The sequence below is a fragment of the Equus asinus genome, chromosome 19, assembly GCF_041296235.1.
Source record: "Equus asinus isolate D_3611 breed Donkey chromosome 19, EquAss-T2T_v2, whole genome shotgun sequence".
NCBI classification, from domain to species: domain Eukaryota; kingdom Metazoa; phylum Chordata; class Mammalia; order Perissodactyla; family Equidae; genus Equus; species Equus asinus.
In genome coordinates this window covers 10,586,768-10,607,014 of record NC_091808.1, presented here as the reverse complement: position 1 = coordinate 10,607,014, position 20,247 = coordinate 10,586,768, and the positions used below count along the sequence as shown (strand labels likewise).

At 36.8% G+C, this 20,247-nt stretch overlaps 1 protein-coding gene across 45 annotated transcripts in view; it reads right to left on the bottom strand.

Annotated features, from left to right (window-relative positions):
- TRIP12 (thyroid hormone receptor interactor 12) overlaps positions 1–20,247 on the bottom strand; it is a 140,497-nt gene that overhangs the window by 60,782 nt on the left and 59,468 nt on the right. For all 45 annotated transcript variants that reach the window (XM_070489520.1, XM_070489523.1, XM_014835990.3 and 42 more), the window contains 2 exons: positions 4,927–5,032; positions 2,390–2,526 (listed from right to left, as the gene is read on the bottom strand). In XM_070489520.1, coding sequence (XP_070345621.1) covers positions 2,390–2,526; positions 4,927–5,032 — 243 coding nt within the window. The remainder of the gene's footprint in view (positions 1–2,389; positions 2,527–4,926; positions 5,033–20,247) is intronic.

The window sequence follows — 20,247 nt, the reverse complement described above, 5'->3', positions numbered from 1 at the left end:
CTGGCATTTCTTCTAAGAAGAGCTAGAAGGGCTGAGCTCCATATCACAAGATACTTCAGAGTGACCCAGCAGAGACATGATTATCAACAAACTTTCCTAAGTGTCAACAACACTGGCAAAGTCAGGGTGATATAAGCAAGTTTGCCAAACATGGAGCAATGTTTTAATATCTACATGCGAAAAAAGAAATACCCTTATTTCAATGATTCTATTGAAATAGGTCAGGAAGATACGATCTTTAAAAATAAGTAACACTAAAAAATGAATATTTAAATAATACTGAAGATGTTAATTCAATTTCTTTAAATTAATAAAAACACCGTTTCAAAAAAAATGTTTCAAATGAAGGAAGTCTTACACCAAGTGTATAAGAGCTGTCTAACTACGGATACTTGCCAAAAGATGCACTAAGTTACCACCATCAATTTATACCCTACACTAACTTAGAAGGTTTTATTTTTCTTTAAATTCCAATTTTACACAGTGAGAAACTAAAGCACCTTACACTGAAGAACTTAATATAAAGCCACTAAGAAATTTGCCTCTTTCCCCAGAACTACTTTAGCGAGCTGGCAGAGGAATTCCTGTAGCATTCCTAAGGGATCCAGCCTCCAAAATGTAATGAAGCTAGTGCTGCTCTAATACCAGTCAACGTGCCACATGGATCTTTTACACAGACTCGGAAAATACCTAGATCACCCAGTGATTTCGATTATGACTGAGGATGAAACACAGGCGAGTGCTTAGAAGGGCATTCTCATAAACCTACTCCCTTGAAGCTTTTATCCTCCGAGGAAAATATACCAGGGAACAATTTCACACGCCACCCCCTCATTCTGGCCTCCAGTTATATCCATATGAATTAAATAAACTCTTGTAACTGTAGGGAAGCAGACAACACAGCTGTTATAAACGTGTACTTCTTTTCTAAGACCTGGATTTAAGAGCTACACATCCTAGTTTGTAACCCTGGGCAAGCGTAATCATTATGTGTCTTGGTTTTTTCTCATTTATAAATGAGGATAACAGTACTCACACCCCAGCAGGTTGTTCTGAACATTAAATGAGAATGTACGGAAAGCGTTTTTAAAAAGTGCATTGAAGTCTGCAACGGCGCGTGCACTCTGTCAGTTATTCTAATTACAGTAACGGGTCCACTTTAACAACACATCCAACAGCTCCATTTCTGTCATCCATGTGGATATTACCCCACTTCCACATTCAGACTTGAAATACACATTACAACACTGGGAAGGATAGGCTGTGCGTCATAAAGAGCTTCAATGAGTTGCACGTGCAATCAACTGTATTTTTCCAAAAATCTACCATTTAACCCTTCTGAAAAACTATTCTAGGAAAAAGGCACGGGAAAAGAGTCTCCTCCCACCAGAAGAGACACTGGAAGTTCACCATGTAATTTATCACATAAAGCTGGGAAAGATCGGTGGTAAACATGTTAAGCTGGACAGAAAGCTGTGAGACAAAAGGCATAAAACATGGACAGGAGTGGGCAAACCAGAACCTTCCTGGCAAACTAGAACATATGATCAACTACGGGCATTAAAAAAAACTAGCACATATTCTAATATTAAACAATAATACACGAAAGAGCTTTGTTCAAAAGTAAAAATACATATGCCTACACCTAAACTTACATGTATCATCCTGATTAAAGGGACTCACACCCATATGTTCATAATGATGAACTGTAACATTTTTGCATCTGTTCTTAATGTTAGTGAGAAATGTTACGGACAAACTTCATTTTAAAACTTGTTAGCCCCAATTAACCACTGAAGTATTGGTCTTCTTTTGGGATTAGTAATGGATACACATTTAAAGCAGATGGGAAGGGGGCTTAACTTTTGCTGTGCTAAGCTATTAAGAAGAATAAAAACAAGAAGTCTAGAAAAATATAAATAGCATTCTCAAAGTTGCTTAGATTCAACCTGAATGAATACTTATTATTTTTTAGGGGTTACAAACTTCTAAATTAAAATTTGCACATTTGAAGCATTTTAAGCCATATCCTTACATTCTTATTATGAATTTAAAGTTTTTTCAATCAACAGGCAACTATTATGTGTACTCATCAATATATAAGAAGATTAAACAGAAACGGATACCTTCCTAAAAGCCCTTTGAATATAATTAGCACAAATCTGGACTTGGAAAAGAATTAAAAAATAATGACAAATAAATCCAACCAATCAAACAACCAAACCTATAAAGCAAAACAAAAGAGAACAAAAAGTTATTTGATGGTAACATCTAAAATATTTCTGTCCCCTCTCTTCCATTATATTTGGTATACTTAGAAAGTAATTTCTCTCTAAATAAATCTGTAGGATACATATATGCTTTGTAGGGCTAAGAAGCACCAATCTACCTGCAGCTCCTTGGGGAGTCTCGTCTGTCCGTGCAGCTGAAGAATTTACTGTCTCCTGGTTGCTTTCAGGGTCGGCCATTTTCTCCTGTCGACGAGCTTCAGCTGCTCCTCTTTTGCCCAGGCCAGAGCCCCGCCGACTACAAGAGAAAAATGCCATCACAGGCTGCACTACCAGTGACCAGGAGCAATGTACACACAGCACAAAGCTCCAATGCACAGAGCACAAAGCCAGTTTCTGCTTTTTACATAAAAATTGTTGCAGAAAATCACTATGGGTAACAACCAAGACTTTGTATATTTAAAATTCTTCCAAGTTTTATCACATTCACAATATAAGCTTTTGTGTTGCTGCTATGAGCTGTTGTCATCCTTACACACAGAAATGACTTTTTAACACTTTCAACTAAATGGAAAAGGGACTCTTTCTGCAAAGACAATTCAATTCATTTAAAATAGATCTCTACTTCCCAGGTAAATAAATAGTGGATCAATATACAGACTTTCAGACTGATACTTGACAATGGGAGGTGGGGGAGGGCATGAAGCAAACTACATTTTACTGTTGATGACTTTTTAAAACTTTAATAGAGAAATGAGCGGGCAAATCAGGTAGAAACAAAAGACTTTCTCAAATTATTACAACTTAATATTGTTTAAACAGTAGCTTCCCAAATTACCCTAGGAAACACAGAAATCTACTACCAAAAAAATGTTTCGGACTTAAGTCAAACTACAGTGACATTAGATGCTGCCTAATAAAGAACTAGAAAGAAGCAGGCATAAGCGACATGCAAATGAAGGCTCTGAATTACTGGAGAGTACTTAAGAGTCTGTTCTTCCAATTAGTAAGAATTCGTCCCTAAACAGAGATTTGCTTAGCCAATCTTTCCTTCACAAGGAAACAGCTCATTCCAAACCCAATTTACCAAGCTACAAATTAGTGGGATTCAAATTAATTCATGTATTTAACATTTAATTTGCACCAACCACATGACACACTGTGCTAAACACCGGTTGCTGCCCTCAAGGAGTGTCAGTCTAAAGAGACTTTAAGACAGCTGTAGTAGGCTCTGAGAGCACTAAATTTAAGAGGAATCTCAACTAATTCAAAAAACGTTTGAGATGAAGAGTGCTCAAGGCAGGTGTCTAGACAGCTTGTGAACAGTACGACCATGTTTTCTGTAAGTAATTTCACGTGCGCTAAGAAAGAGGCCATGAGTACAAGGAAAGAAGATTGCAGAGAAAGACAGGACACTAGATTACCTAACTTCACATACTGCTTAAAATTAATTTCAACCACAGTGAATTCAGTTCAAATCTCAGATTATAAAATGGATTCAAAATTTCGCCCCATACAGGAGAAGAAGCTCTGAAGGGCTAAGGAATTTTCTCAGAGGTCCTTCTAAAAATATTGCCAGGAAACCTCAAAAGCAAACAGGTGTACTAACTCCAGATATTTTAAACAATCCAGACAGAACTGGAAAATAAGTGGAAAAGTAGAGATTAAAGTGGTATGAGTCCTCTTCTTATGACTTATGGGCAAAAGTAAGACGGTCTCCTTATGTCACTATTGCTCCTACTGCCAAGAGCAGTCCAAGTCGATTACCTTAGAGAAGAACCAAAGGAAGTGCTAGAACCTTTCTACTTCCCTGAGTCAGAGCAGGGAAAGGCAAACAAATCACTGGCCCCTATCAGTGGTTTCTGGGACATTTAGTAGACAGAACAGACTGCATTTAAAAGAGGGAAAAGTCCTCCATGGCTGTGAATAATTAGTAGCACAAGGGCACTGGACCAACTAACCAAGCCTGAAAATCTGAGATGAAAGTGCAAGAAAAAGATTTTGAACTTTAACCGAAGATTCTCAGTTAATGAAAGTATGTGAAAGAACATAGTGCGTCACATCAAAGGTAGTTGATTTCTGAAAACAAGCTCCAAAACAGCAGCCAGAAGAAATGGGAACTGGAGATGTGAAAGAACACAAACAAAACCTACATTTTTTCTTGAGGGGTAGGTGGTGTAATACAAAACGAAAATTAAGTACATCTCTTCCCCTCACCCATTTACTCAGTCACTGGTGCTAACACTTTTAGAAACTAATTAGGTAATATTACAGCCATTAAAACAGGCATCCCTTCTGATCCGTTAATCACACTACAGGGAAATTTAGCTCCCTTTAAAAAATAACCCAACTCTGCAGAAAGATGCTCATTAGAGATTTATTTGGCAGACTGAAACTGAAAACAACCAAATGTCCAACTACTGGCACTAACTCTGAAAATAATGTAGCAACAGAGAAAAAGGTAAAGGATGGAAGTGTTGTCAAAAACCAGCATGATTAAAACTTAGCAAAAACATGTAATAAATATTGGGGAAGAATTCACAAGGAGAATACTACTAGTTATATTAGAATAAATTTCTCTACTCAATATTCAAATGAAAACTTTAATAATTTTTAAAAACTTTAGAGTTAAGCATTTTGATGAAAGTTCAACACAGATAACGAACTAACCATAAACTGGAAAAACCCAAGTTATTACCTGGCACTAGCACAGGAGCCCGTGGTCTTTTGGCGTGTGCTCCGCCTCAAACTGGGGAGCTCAGCAGGTGGGGATTCACTGCGCTTCTTAGTAGATTTCCTTAGACCTATACATGTGAAATGCAAAGGTAAAATTTTAAAAAGAGAAGTTATCTTAAATTAAAAATGACAAAATTCTTCAGGTCATCATTCTGGTCAAAAGTCCATGGAATCTTCCCACGGCCACTGTAGCAGTCTGCTAGGTTGACTTTCATAGTTTGCCTTTACTTAGCCCATTCATACTGGGAGAGTTAATGGGGTACTTGGCATTCCAGCTCAGGATAAATCTCACTTTGGCCCACCCTTGACTCAAGCTATCCTACAGCATCAATAATGACAGTCCCTCTTCTCTCAAACCATCCCCTTTAAAAATTCCTTTCACATCTCTACTCCTCCACTATTTCTCTCCACTAACTAAAGGAAAAGAGATTTTTTAATACATACTATGTATCTCAGGACTCTATGAAATTTCATTTAGCACTTTATTACATTGTCTTTACACTGTCCCATTTCATCTAGTTTATACAAAGCTCATCAATAAGGCTATGAGAGAACGAAATGCTTTATTTTCCTTACACCATCCCATCAGCAAGGAATATACATTTTAACTGAAGGTTATCAGAACATCCAATTTACAGAATACTGCATAATTAGGGAGAAAAAGTCAATCAAGCACACTTTATGTGTTATTCTGGAAGCTAATACTTTTATAGGAGTAACAGATTCTAAAAAGGTATAGCAATTAAGTTTATTACTATTCTATGAACAAGAGAGAAGCAACAGGAGTATCCGTCTACCCTCCTCCTCCCCAAACAATGTTATCATCCAGGATGACATACTGGGTGGTGTGCTCTATCTAAACAAAGACCTCCAACAGCGAAAGTCTCCACAATCAAGCGTATTTCCATTAGAATTACAGCATCATCTTAAATAGATGTTAACTTTTTCAGAGGCAAATTATATAGTAACAGTTCTCCTGATCACTTGCTTTTTCCCAGGAAGTTTCAGTTTTTGATAATTTCACTGCTCTAAAGTAGAAAGATAAGAAATTCTTTACACGTGACTTTGTTTAAAATACCAATTAAGGGTCTGGGAAGGAGATGGTAAAAAGAATTCTAGACATCATCCTAACTTTCAGACTCAATTTAAAACTTCAGTTGATTCAATTTGGGATGGTACTTACACCACACATCATATGTAATGAAGCTGCTAAGAAAAAAAGCAAGCTATTGAAGAATTTTTAAACACGAAACAGAAGTGATAAAGATGGAAATCTATGTTCAGACTGGTATTACCATTTAGAAATCTAAACCATACCTTTTGGGCTTTTTTTCCCCCAAAATAACTTTTGTGACAGATTATCTAGACTCTTCCAACTGGCATAAAAGGATCAAAGAACGAAACTTTAAGTGGGGAAAGGATTGGCCAAAGGGTTTCTTAAATGTCAATTTTATTTTTAGGTTAATTTTCTATATAGCATATGGCCAGAATTATCTGATGTGATCAGGATTCTCTGCCTGATATCCTATATTATATTATCTTTGCCTAGATCCATACCCCAGTCACCTGAAAGACAGACATAGCATATGAACAGATTATAGAGCTAGCTTAACATATTGGGCTAATGAGTATCACTATTTTTTAATATTTAAAAAATTCAGAAATTATTTCTAAATAACATTTCAGAAAATATTAAATTACCTATCTGAATTGTGTGACTAAGTCAGAACAGACCAAAAAATGTACAGTTTAGAGAAAGAGAAAAAACCATGAGTGCACATTACATTAAAACACTCCAAAAAGCATAAAGTGCTTTCCCTTACAAAGGACTTTTGAAACCCTTGTATTTTTGTCACTAATATTACTTAGTCCACGTAATGCTAAAGTGTCTTTATACAGACCACAATACAGTAATGGACACTAGCACAAATTTTCAAATCTATTCAATGACAGTCAAGAGAAAATATTTGGGGCTGGCCCCATGGCCGAGTGGTTAAGTTCATGTGCTCCGCTTCGGTGGCCCAGGGTTTCACCGGTTCAGATCCTGGGTGAGGACATGGCACTGCTCATCGGGCCATGCTGAGGCGGCGTCCCACATGGCAGAGCCAGAAGAACCTACAGCTAGAATATACAACTATGTACTGGGGGGATTTGGGGAGAAGAAGAAGAAAGAAAGAAAGAAAAAGATTGGCAACAGATGTTAGCTCAGGTGCGAATCTTTTTTTTTTTTTAAAGAAAAAAGAAAGAAAACATTCAACTTAATGTATTGTGGGCTACTGCTATATTACTAATTTGAGTGACAGTATACTTTCTGACCAAACTTTTTTACACATTCACTACTCATGTCCTATTTTAGAGTGTGGTGTTTAACTGTCTTTCAAACAACTTCACTCAAAGATAACTTCCATATGATAAAATGTACTCAATTTTAAGTGTATAGGGTTCAACGAGTTTGACAAACGTATTCACCATATAACCAACACCACAATCAAGACACAGAACATTTCCATCACTCTAAAAAGTTCCTTCCTGCCTCTTGCAGTTAATCCCCTCCCCCATACTTTAGGCTCCTGGCACCCATTGATCTGCTTTTCTGCCACTACTGCCCATTCTAGAATTTCATATAAATGGAATCACACAGTGTTTTGGAGAAGAACTCATATTGCTGCACATATTAGTAATCCATTCCTTTTGATCGTGGAGTGGTATTCCTTTGTGTGGATGTGCCACAACCTCTTTATCCATTCTTGGTGTTAAACTTTAAGAGAACTTTACTAAGTTACAGAGAAGTAGGGATAGAAAAATATTTATAACTGATGTTATAATCACACCATAATGTAAAATGACTGTTAGGCTAACTGACGGAACTCCATCTAGCCTGATAAACTAGGAGAGAGAACCGCAGCATTTTGTTGCCCAAGGTAAAGGAGCTGCTACTCATAATGCTTGGGAGTGAAAAAGAGGTCTCACTATTTGTAACATGACCTAAGCCCAGGCTGGAAGACAGTACTAGCTCTTATCCATACATCTCTGCTCCAAAAACTGCAACAGGGGAACACCTTACTTGTGGTGAAGGTTGGTAATTAGTAACACAGCATTTCTAAACAAAGCAAGCCAAACTTTGGAAGAACTACATAAGTTCCTTTGAATTAATCAAGTTCCTCTGAATTCTTTACAGAAGAACTATATAAATTCTTCCAAAAGTCTAAAACATTTTTAGAAGATTAGAAATATCATACATTCTGGGGAAACAGGAAGTTGAAGCTGAAACAGTTTGATAGATCAAGTACTTCCTAGAAAATGGGGATCGCTTAACCTTCTTTTGGTCATTCAGAAAACTGACAATGCTAGAACATACTAGCTTCAAAATTTTAGACTGGTCATAGAGTTTTTCAAAAGCACTTTCAGATATAAAGTTATGATAATTCTTAAATTTTAAGACAAAAAATATTAACTGACTAGCTTATAGGTGCATAACCCAAACAACTACACAATTCCTAAGCTTACTTCGAAGCAGAACAGTGTACTACATCTTCAATATACTTCTGGAAAGGTGTTAAAATTTTGCTTTACTGGTTTGTATAGAAAACTTTCACTCTTCATAAAATTTGTCTCCTTCCATGTTACTGGTCAAAAGGAATACTTTAATAGAAGAGGAAACATGTTAAGTCTAAACCTACAACCTACTAAAAACCAATTTAAACACACATGCATGGAAATACACTCACATACAGACAGACCTACCTCTCTTTCCCAGGCTCTGTAATGCAGCAAAACCGCATTTTTCACTTATTTTTATGATGCCACTCTGAGAAGCGACCAGAGCATACTGGTCAGATTAATATACTCTTATCCATGAAGCCTTTGTGTGATGAAGTGAGGAGTGAGGTATAAATCTAGACATACTACTTTTATCAAAGCTCTTGACCTTATTATGCTAGTATAAGAATACATGCATTTGTGCCTACAAATATATTCCTATAATCTCTATGCCTTTGATAAAGAAGAAACTGGTAGTTAGAATTCTCTTAGGAGGTCTGATCAATTTTTCTTCTACAATACAGGTATGTCTTACTCTCAAAAGTCCAGAGCTTCATCTTTAAAAAAAAAAAAAAACAGTCCTTTTGCAAAGTGTGACATTTGAAATGTGAAATAATTAAACCTCCTAGGTGTCTAACTTTAAGCTTGGATTTTTACAATATAACAACATTTTAAAAGAATCAGCAGATTGTGGGCCTTAGATACTTTACTTTCTGGACCCTTGCTAATGCAAAAATAGTTAAGACGTTCTTAAGAGGGCACCTTCTACTTATGATTGATTTTTCTTTTCTACTTGAAATTTAAAAAATATTTCTCATTACATTATAGCACTGTGAAATGATTCCAATTTTGTCATTCTGCAGGAGAAAAGGGCACTAGAGTAACAGGATCTGCCTACTTCTCTACTGGAGTCACCAAAGCTAGAACAATTCCAATCCTGGAAAGGTATGGTTTTCACTCTTAATTGTGTTAAGTTACTTAAAAGTAGCAATAGACAACCGAACAATACATATTCAATGTCATGCCTTTATCCTATTTTTAATTCTTACATGATCTGTTATAGGTATGCTAACTTTGATATGGTGTACACATTTATCAGACCTACTACATAGCCCTACAATGAAAATATAACACTCCCCTCCAATGATATATAGTATTCTAGCAATGCAATAATTAAGTAAACTTTCAATTTCCTAAAGATTCCTTCTGTCGTATAAGGAGTAAAACTAAACATGAATATGAAATATATTTCATAAGATTGTTTGAAAGCAGAGGGGAAGACTGACTTAACACCTTTATTCAATGAATAATGACTTCATTGAAATACATGAATGTTTTTACTCTCCAACTTGCGTATTCACTTTAAAGTGATATTAAAAAATAATCAAAATAGACATCTATTGTATAATGTCCAGTAACTCTTTCTCTGAGCACTCTTTTTTTTTTAAATTCTCTGGGAACTATATCTTACCCCTTCCTTCATGTGGTATTGATGGAAGTGTCATTCAGAGTACACTCTCACTATATGAGAGAGACTCAGGCCAGACTATTTCCATCATCTCCAATTACAACTCTACGACCAGCATCCCCTCTCCCCTCTGCCATAGTGATTCCTTCAAGGATAGACCTATGACCCGAGGAAATCAGGGACTTTCTTACAGATTGATATACAAATGATTGAATAGTGTCTTTGGGGTGGGTGGCTATGAGGGGGTCAGAATTCACAAGGCTTGGGAATGACAGGGTCATATTCATTGAGCTCCTGAATCCAGCCACGCCTGAAGCTAGCCAATCTCTTGGCTTTACCAGTCAAGTGATCTGATTTCTGTTTAATTTTGATTGAGTATCCATCACACATAACCTCAAATCTTCGGACGATACGTCATTACTGTATTAAAATTTTTACTCTAGAGTAGGTGTCAAGAAACTGCAGCCTGTGGGCCAAATCTAGCTTGTTAGCCCACTAGCTAAGAATGGTTTTTACATTTTTAAAGAGTTGTAATAAAAGAAGAATATGTGACAAAGGCTGTATGTGGTCAGGAAAAGCCTAAAATATTTACTATATGGCCCTTTACAGAAAATGTTTACTGACCTGGACTTCGAGGGAAAAAAGGAAGAATAGTATATGGACTCAGCTAAATTCCGAAAATCAGTCAAAAATTTAAAAAAAAAAAAAAAGGCTCTCCAAAACATTCAATAAAAACAAAATCCCTTTACACTTTAAAAAGAAAAACAAGAGCTGATCTACACCATATCTTAGTAACAAAGTTTCAGTACTAATTTTTCTAGAACATTATCTTGATTTTTTTTACCTATAGTTTTTGTCATACTACAGACAATAAATACATCTCCATTTTAAAATGAAGTACACGAACCAACATGAATAAAGTACACAAACCAAAACCTCAAACAAGGGTAGAGAACAGAAAAATCACTAAAATTCATTTCATATGTAGGTATCAAAGGATGACTATGATTGATCTTTAAAACACAAATCCCCAATCTATTTATATATTAAAAAGAGCTATCAAGTAACTACAGTAAGTATCTATTTATTTACAGGTCAAATCTGTTTCAAAGGGTTTTCAAAACCACTCGTTTTTCCTTCATAAAAGGGGAAAAAAGCACCAAATAACATGACTATTACCGCACATGAGGAGTGCAATTCAGAATCATGTAATAGGGCCGTTTTGCTACTGTAAAAATTGGATCCAAAGAAGAGAATTAATGAATGATGGCTATATTTTCAGTAACTAGCTCTTGACTCCTTCAGCCAGCAGAGAATCGTGAAAACCTGGTATAACTTGATATGGTTGTGTGTCTACTTTCAAGTTTATACATCTTTATTAATGGATACTTTGCTAAAATCAATTCACAAAATGGAAAGTAACTTATATAAAAAAGGATCACTCATGTTTATTTTAAAATCACTGAGTAATAATAATAGATAAGTCTGGCAGATGGCAGTGAGCCAAATCCCAAATGGAATTTTCTGGGCCAAATTTTCATTTCCTAGTCAATACACAGCAATTTCGTGCATTAATTTGGCAATACAAATTAAAAACATTAGAAATGTGCGAAGATATTCATCTAAGCATTGTTATTTATAATACTGAGAAACTGGAAAAGAGCTAAATGTCCAATAATAAGGAATAGTTAAATAAACATCAGTATGGTCATAAAAACTGCAGGAACACAGTGTTAGCTAATAAGGATGTGAACAAATTGGCATTTTTACACTGCTAGTGGGAATGTAAATTCACATATTTCTAGGGGCAATTTAAAACATACATTAATATTTAAAAGGAACACAACCAGTCACCTAACAAGGAAATAATGATGTAAATTACAAAGCTATAGTCAATTAAAAAATTTAGAACAATGTAAAGGCCCATTAGCTGGGAATGGGCTATATTAAGTTACATTACATACAGCTATTAAAAATGATATAACTTATAGGCTTTTTGAAAGAAAAAAAGTCTGTTAAATGTTCAGGCAAATAAAGTACTTTGGTTTCCTCAGATCTAAACCACAGATACTACCTCATTCTGTCATCATGAGGATGAAACAACGTATGTGAAGCGTCTAGTACGGAGCCCGGCTTATAAGAGATGCTCAAAAACCAACACCTACTGGCACAGAGAGCAAGCTCCTACTTCTGAAAAAGTATGTGCTTATACACAGAAAAGCGTCTGCCATGTGGGCAAAGACAGAAGACTGGACACACGCGCACTCACTTCTCTCCTCTCCTGAAACTCAACGAAAATAAACTACTATCACAACACAATTTTAGAAAGATGAAAAGCAGAAATTGCAGTGCTAAATGCACTGGGAAGTCCACAAAACTGAAGGCAGAAGACTGAGATAAACTACCAATTAGACTGATACTCAGAATCCCACAAAGGTTCGGGAACTGATGGTACCAGGCACCTCTGGGACGACTTTGGAGTTAAAACTGAGGATTGGCTGATAGGCTGTTTATGAAGCAGTCAGATCCCCAGATCCCCTCCCCCACTTGAACAGCTGGATAAGTGCTCCTTCTCCTGAGACAGGAAACACAAGACTTTCATTCTTTAGAAAGTACAAAATAAAGAAATTCTCAATTTAAGTACACAGTTGCAAATAGGTGCACCACACCACAAATGGGGGGTGGGAGAGATAAATATAAACAAACATACTGGATGACATATGGCCTCCTTCCTAGGCCTGTTCTCCCATTCAGCCCCCAGAACGCTGGCAGTTAGGCGTTTACTTCTAGGCAGGAATCTGAAAGAATCTTCCCTGTGGAATTTCACCAGCCAAAGAAACAAGATCTAAAAACAATGATAGAGGAGGTTTCGTAATGAATAGCCCAACCAGATTACTAAACAGCTAATCTCAGTCAAATCTCATCTATGTGCTCAGAGCTTATAAATTAGATTTTTGGTCCCCTTATACTTGAGTATGAGGAAACAACCAGGAATTACCAGAATCTGAGAAAAATTCCTAGTATGAAAATCAAAACCAAACCAAATCCACACCACTGTCTTAAAAAAACCTGCATAAGATGACTGTGCAAGCAAAGAAAACTCACTATTAATGTCCTCAAAAAAAGAAATGCAGCCATAATAAAAAAGGAAATGAGAACAAAAGAACCTTTTGAAGATTAAAAACAAGAAAGCAAACACACACAAAAAAAATCAATAGAAAGATTTAGAAGAAGTTGTTGAAATCCACCAGAAAGCAGAACCAAAAAAAATCAGATCAGAACTTTCCAAGAAGACAATCACCCAAAATAACAGGAGATCCAGAAAGAGAAAAGAAACAAGGACAGGGTGACCAACCATCCTGGTTTGCCTGTGACTATCCTTGTTTTAAGGCTGAAAGTCCTGAGTCTTGAGGAATGCCCAGACCCATGGGAAATCAGGACTGCTGGTCACCTAACAAGGAAGGAAAACAAGCCCACAGCTAACGCAATACCATCACATTTCTAAATAATGGAGGTGAAGATCTGCAAGCTTCCAGAAATACGGGTTATGTGTACAACAGATCAGGAATCAGAATGGTTCCAGTATCGAAAGCTAAAAGTTAATGTAATTCTTCAAAATTCTGAAGGAAAATAATTTCCAACCCAGAACTTTATATTCAACCAATCTGTCAAACAAGTATCAAGACTGTATATTTTCAAACATTCAAAAACTGAAAAGTAAGTAAAAAAGCTTTTTAAAATCTCATAAGCACTTTTTTCTTAGAAAGCAAATGGACGATACGTTCCACCAAAATGAAATAGCAAACCAAGAAAGATAATGTGGGATATGGAAACAGGAAACTGAGCAGAAGAGAAGACTGAAGAAAATCCTGAGGCTAAAAGCAGTGTAACCAGGCATAAAGAGTAGCCATCTCTGGATGGCCTCATTTCTTCAGGAAAATGAAACAGATGCATGTAGACAGCTTTTTGAGAAAAAGACTTAGATAATTAGTAAAGAGTTTGGAGTTGAGTGATAAGTTCATAGAAAAGGAAAACAACAAAATAATAAAATGCAGGAAAAACAAAAATGTGTAAGAAAGGAAACACTGCTACATGATTACAGTGTAGATAGCATGTATGTATCCGTATACTGAGCACCAATCTGACCCGGAAAATGAGAAGCATGTACAGTATGCGTTCCCTGGGTGAAGAGGTAGGGTAACTCTTCCATAAGAGGCAGGTGATAGTGCTCAAACTGAAAAGTATCGACAGACACACATATCAGAACATAATTCATAGACAAAGAAACAATGTCCAAAATAAATCAGCTATGAGTAAGGGCAATGTGGGAGGAAGACTGCTTTTTTTTAATAATAAACTTATAAGTAAGTTTAGTAAATGTAACTTCTAATTAATTCTTATTCTGAACTGGTATACAAAAATACATACCACAGTTGTTTAAAATTCACAACGTAAAACAAAACAAAGCCTTCTAAACAAGAGGCCAGTGATATTTGTTTCCATTTAATGTTCCTTTTTTTAATTTGGTAACTCATTTTTTAAAATTTAACGTATTTTTTTTCTTGTTTTGTGTGTGAGGAAGATTTGCCCTGAGTTAACATCTGTTACCAATCCTCCTCTTTTTTTGCTTGAGGAAGATTAGCCCTGAGCTAACATCTGTACCCATCTTCCTCTACTTTGCCTGTGGGATGCCACCACAGCATGGCTGATGAGTGGAATGGGTCCTCACCCAGGATCTCAACCCACAAACCCCAGGCCGCCGAAGCAGAGCACACAGAACGCTAACCACTTGGCCACAGGGCCAGCCACATAATGTACTTTTTAAAAGCCTCAAAATATTAGGAATCATTGTCGGTAATTTCTCAAAGTGGTTACACATTAGAACTATTAAAGTTTTAAGTTGCTAAGTTATTTTAACAGCTGCCTTATAACAGAAAACTCTAAACACTCAATCCTTTTCCCTTTAGGCTCCCCACTTAACACCTCACGAGGCTAAAACATAATTCAATTTTTTAAACTTAGTATGGAGGATCCTTAAGACGCAACTAGGTGAAACCAAGAGGTTAACTTAAATTCTTCTCTCCTGCTCAACTCATTCTTATTTCCTTCCTCCACAACAGAGGTGCAAAGCACCATGTCTCGGACTGATGAGAAGAGTCCTAATCTAAGCGGAATTACCGTCCCAGAATTCAGCATCTGCCTGGTTCTTGTCTAGTTCTAATAATGGCCACAGGCTGCATGCAAGTCACCAGAAGAGTATGAAACTCAAGCTGGAAAAGTAAGGTGGTAACTACTGCAGACTATGTTATTAATAATGTGTACATAATGCCCACTTTAAATAATGGAGAGGAAAGTCCATCTACAAATAGACACATCAGACTGGAAATATAAGACCTTTACATTTTTCTATAAATAAGTTCCATAAAAATCCAGATTTTGATCATAAACTGTTTCTTCTATTTCTATGCTATCTATCATCTTCTACTATTCAGGCAGTACATACTTTGAAATAGTCAAATTATTTCAAAATTAACTTACTTTAAAAAGAAAGATTAGCAAAATGTTATTTTGAAGCCGAATTATATAGGAATATATTTAAATATATTACAATATTATAAAATGTTTTCAGAAATCATTTGTTTCAAAAATCATTTGTATCATTACATTGCTGCACTGGTTTTACATTAATGCTACACAAATTTCTAAGAATGTGTTTGCTTAGGTTAAACAACACATAGCAAGAATAATTTCCTAATGCATATTAAAAATTGCGACATAACATTATCCTTTCTGGAGTATTCTCAAGACTTCCATCAACTGATACAGGGTGACTTCTGTCGTAGAGCTATTTTGATCAGTTGCAGCTGGCAAGCCACAGGCTTCAGGAAACCCATCACAAAAGTGGCTGTTTCACTAGTTCTTTGCCACCCCTAATTCCTCACCAGACCCAGTTCACCAGGGTATTAATAGTTGCCAAAGCAGCACACTAGGACAGGTCCTTCTACTGAAGCAGCCTGACTAAATGTACTATGTCATTTCTCCAACTGTGTTCCTCAGACCACAGTTGTCTCCCAAGGTAATAACAGGTGCTCAAATTAATTTGTAAAATACTGGGTTAAGCAGAAGTTACCGTAAAATTTCTTACAGCTTTCAATATGTTAATGCATATCCTGACTCTCCTTGAGTAATACCTGACTCGGGGAAATGAGTTTTCACAAAGCATCATATAAATACTGTTATTCCTACAATTTGGAAAAAATTTCCTTTACCAGGAAGTTTCACTGATCAATCATATCTTAGAATGAGCCTTTACCCAAAGAAACACATGAAATTCTGTTTAACAGGTTCACCGAATCTTAAAAGTTGAAGAAAACAACCTAGCCAATCTGGAATGCTTTCTATCTCACAGAATCATCTACTCCATTTTCCAGTAATTTATAGATTTCGTTTCCATGAGATATACTAATCAGAAATCTGCCTCTCAACTTCCTCCCAGTGAATTTATTCAGACCGCTGTATTAATGTTAAACACACACACACACATCTCAAACAAATTCCTGATGCGTGCAGAAGCCCTTCAAATAATACAGCAACAACTCTCAACTCACCACTTTATGTTCATACGGTACTTTAATTTTACAAAGTTGTTTTCACATATATTCTTTCATTTATGCTTCATAAGAATAAGTAAAAGATATCATTTTGCAAATAAGATTTGAGATTAGGCTGCTGTCATAACTACAGCTGAATGATCCATCAAACTTCGGAAAGCTATCAGGAGATAACAGAACTTTAAATCAGGGTCTTCCAAATCTAAGGAGAGCTACACCTGGAATTTATCAATCATTCTCAAAATGCTGCTCTGAATATGTATTCTGTCTTAAGATACTCAACTTCTGTTGTGCCTCCTAAATATTGTGATGCATCCTACGCACTGAGCACATAATCATTCACTTCTCAAATAGTTACTATGCCCATTTTCAACGAAAAGGTTAAAAACTTTCCCACAGTCACCAGCTGATACATGGCAGAACTAGGATTCAAATCTAGGCTTTTCAGCTCTCTAATAAGAGCTCTCTCTCCCCAAAATATCATTAGCTGAAACCCAAAGATTCCCATAAGATACCTCATTTTGCCCCTATATTCTTAAATAAAATTACCAAATACTGCCAAATCTCTTGCAGTATTGCTTCTGCCGTAAACTCTTTCCTGAAGCGACACATTTAATCATGCCTAAAATCCACCCCGCCCTGCCTGCCTTCAAGAACCCTTCCTGGATTTAGCTCACCCAATCTACTGAATTCCATGCATCCAGTCTCCCCACTGATTTCTGGAATCAGATGGTTAGAGTTTGACTCTTGGCTCTCTTAGTTATTAGTTCTGTGACCTCGGACAAGTAACTTGACCAATGATCCTGCGTTTCCTTACCTGTAACATGGGAATAATAGTCCCTGTGACACAGGGCTGAGAGGAGTAAATGAGATGATCCATGTAAACTATTTACAAGTTGTCAGGCACTTGTAAGCACATTAAATGTCTGCTATTATTTTGTTCTGCAATGTTTTACTATTTGAAAAGAAGCAAATATGCAGTGAATCCCTGGGTTCCAAGACTATTCATACCTAAAGCTGAATCACTACCAACAAAGATCAAACAAAATTTCATCTTCTCTGGGTCTTAATGTCTAATGATCCAATAAGCTGCAACAGTAAAACACAGAGAGGTAATACAGGTGAAAAATAAGTGCCACAGCGAAGAAAGCAACATCCTCAAAGTCAGGCATACCCCATCTTCGAATCTTCACTCCACTCTGCCTCTGCCACTTATGAAATATGTTACTCAGGCAAGTTATTTCACCTCTTTGGAATAAACTTCCTTAATAACTATCAGAAAGCACTCTTTTTTCTTATAAATTAAATGGGATTACATATGTCAAGTACCTGGTACTTACTAGATGCTAAGCAAACACTGGTTCCCTTCTCTTGTTTCAACAGCCCAGGCTATAATTAGAGTGTAGAACTAGGGTAGTGGCAGCGAAAATGGAAAAGCAATTAATGTGACCATGAAACACACACACACATTTTGTGAAAGGAAGGAAAATAACTATGAAGTGCGTTTGTGATTACTACTAATAAATAACTACTAAGTCAGTTTGTGACCATGTGCAGAGCGAGTTTAACAGAACATCTGCACTGGTTTTATTATGGCACAGAGGCAGCATTAGAACTCCCAGTGCTTCCTGACTGACAGCAAGCTCACAACCAAAGAAACCACTGACGAGTCACTGGGTAGGGTCGGGTTTTCTTTTAAAAAATCATGTTAAGGAGCTGGTCTGGTGACAGAGTGGTTAAGTACACCACTCTGCTTCAGCAGCCGCCTGGGGTTTGCAGGTTCAGATCCCTGGTATGGACCTACACACTACTCGTCAAGCCATGCTGTGGTGGCGTCCCATGTACAAAATAAAGGAAGATGGGCACAGATGTTAGTTCAGCCACAGTCTTCCTCAAGCAAAAAAGAAGAAGATTGGCAATAGGTGTTATCTTAGGGCCAATCTTCCTCACACACAAAAAGATCACATTAACAGACTTGGTAAGAAAACAAAGCTGGTCTCCGAAAAGAGTCCAGGACACGACAGTGAAGAACAATCTTCTCTCACCTGGCCCTGGACCCTCCTAGAAATAAGAGATGACCTCTTCAAGTGAGGTAGACTGGAAGGCAGAAAAGGGAGGAGTGAGTCCCATGGAATGTGCTGTAAACTCAACCTGGCCTGCTGGCTGTGCAGGTCACACAGCTACTATAATGACACACACAGATGCACACTTGCTTCTACTTCACTTAAAAGCAGAGAGGAAGAGGTACAAAAGCGATGATATGTAACTCCAATGATGAAGAAAACCTTAGCAGGACCAATGGACAATTGGCTGTCCATTTTCAACCTGGCCCTTTATTTCATTTTGACTTAAAGACACCAATCTTAATCCAGTAACTGTACCTTCAAATTCAAAAGATTTTATACAAATGTACTACATATTTAAAATATCAAATAGAACAAAATTCTACAATCTAAGAGTAAAAGCCATTACCTTAACAATAACCCTATGATACAGGTTAAACTTAAGATTTTATCTAGTGTCCACCGGCATTCTTGTCAAAGTTTAGCTAATACTGAAGGAAATCAAAGTAGTTATAGATTGTAGGGCTGAACCAAACAGAGCTAACAGTTAGCTCTGATTCAGTATTAGGTTAAGGGGATTCAACATTAGCTAAGCTTTGACAATACTCGTAGATATTATAGGAAATCTTTCAATAACAAAGAAAAAGTTCTAGCCCTATCAAAACATGGATCTGGGGGCCGGCCCTGTGGCCGAGTGGTTAAGTTTGCGCGCTCCGCGTCGGCAGCCTAGGGTTTTGCTGGTTCAGATCCTGGGTGTGGACATGGCATCACTCATCAGGCCATGCTGAGATGGCGTCCCACATGCCACAACTAGAAGGACCCACAACTAAAATATGCAACTATGTACTGAGGGAATTGGGGGAGAAAAAGCAGGGAAAAAAAAAAGACTGGCAACAGTTGTTAGCTCAGGTGCCAATCTTTAAAAAAAAAAAAAAAAAAAGTGGATCTGAAATGTTCTATGAGGGAACAAAAGGAGAAAAGATAGTCAAAAAACAAGCATCCTGGTTAGATACTACAAAAATTAAATGCCTAAAGAATTGTAGTTAAGTGTTGTAATATTCTGGGCATTTGTGCTTTTTAGGTTTCTCAAAATAGAAAAAAGGAGAAAAACAGAGAACACTAGCAGTACACCAATCACATAACTGAAGAGGGTCCTCACTAGTTCTAATCAGCTCTAATGAGACAACATTTGGCTTCCTGAAGAAGTTTTTTGGAACAGAGAGGAAGAAAAGTGCCTCGAGATCCTTTCTCTCACCTAGTTTGTTTCTTTGCCTGAATGTATTATTCTCAAACATTTCTACTCCATTGTAAGCTTCAAGACGGCAGCACTCTTTCCCATTTACCTGGGACCCAAAGCCCAGTGGGTGCAACACAAGAGGTATTCTTCTTTAGACTAAGCTCCTTAAAGGCTATAAAATATTATATGTGAATAAGGTTTAATATATACATACCAGGGTACATTTATTCTAATAACTTAACTCAGTGTTTCCATACATCACAAATGCACAAAAAAAAGAACATCTGATCTCTGACCCTGGTTAAGAGTAACCTGTAACTAGAACAACTCTGTATCTGGTTATAGAAGGAAGCTCAACGTGATG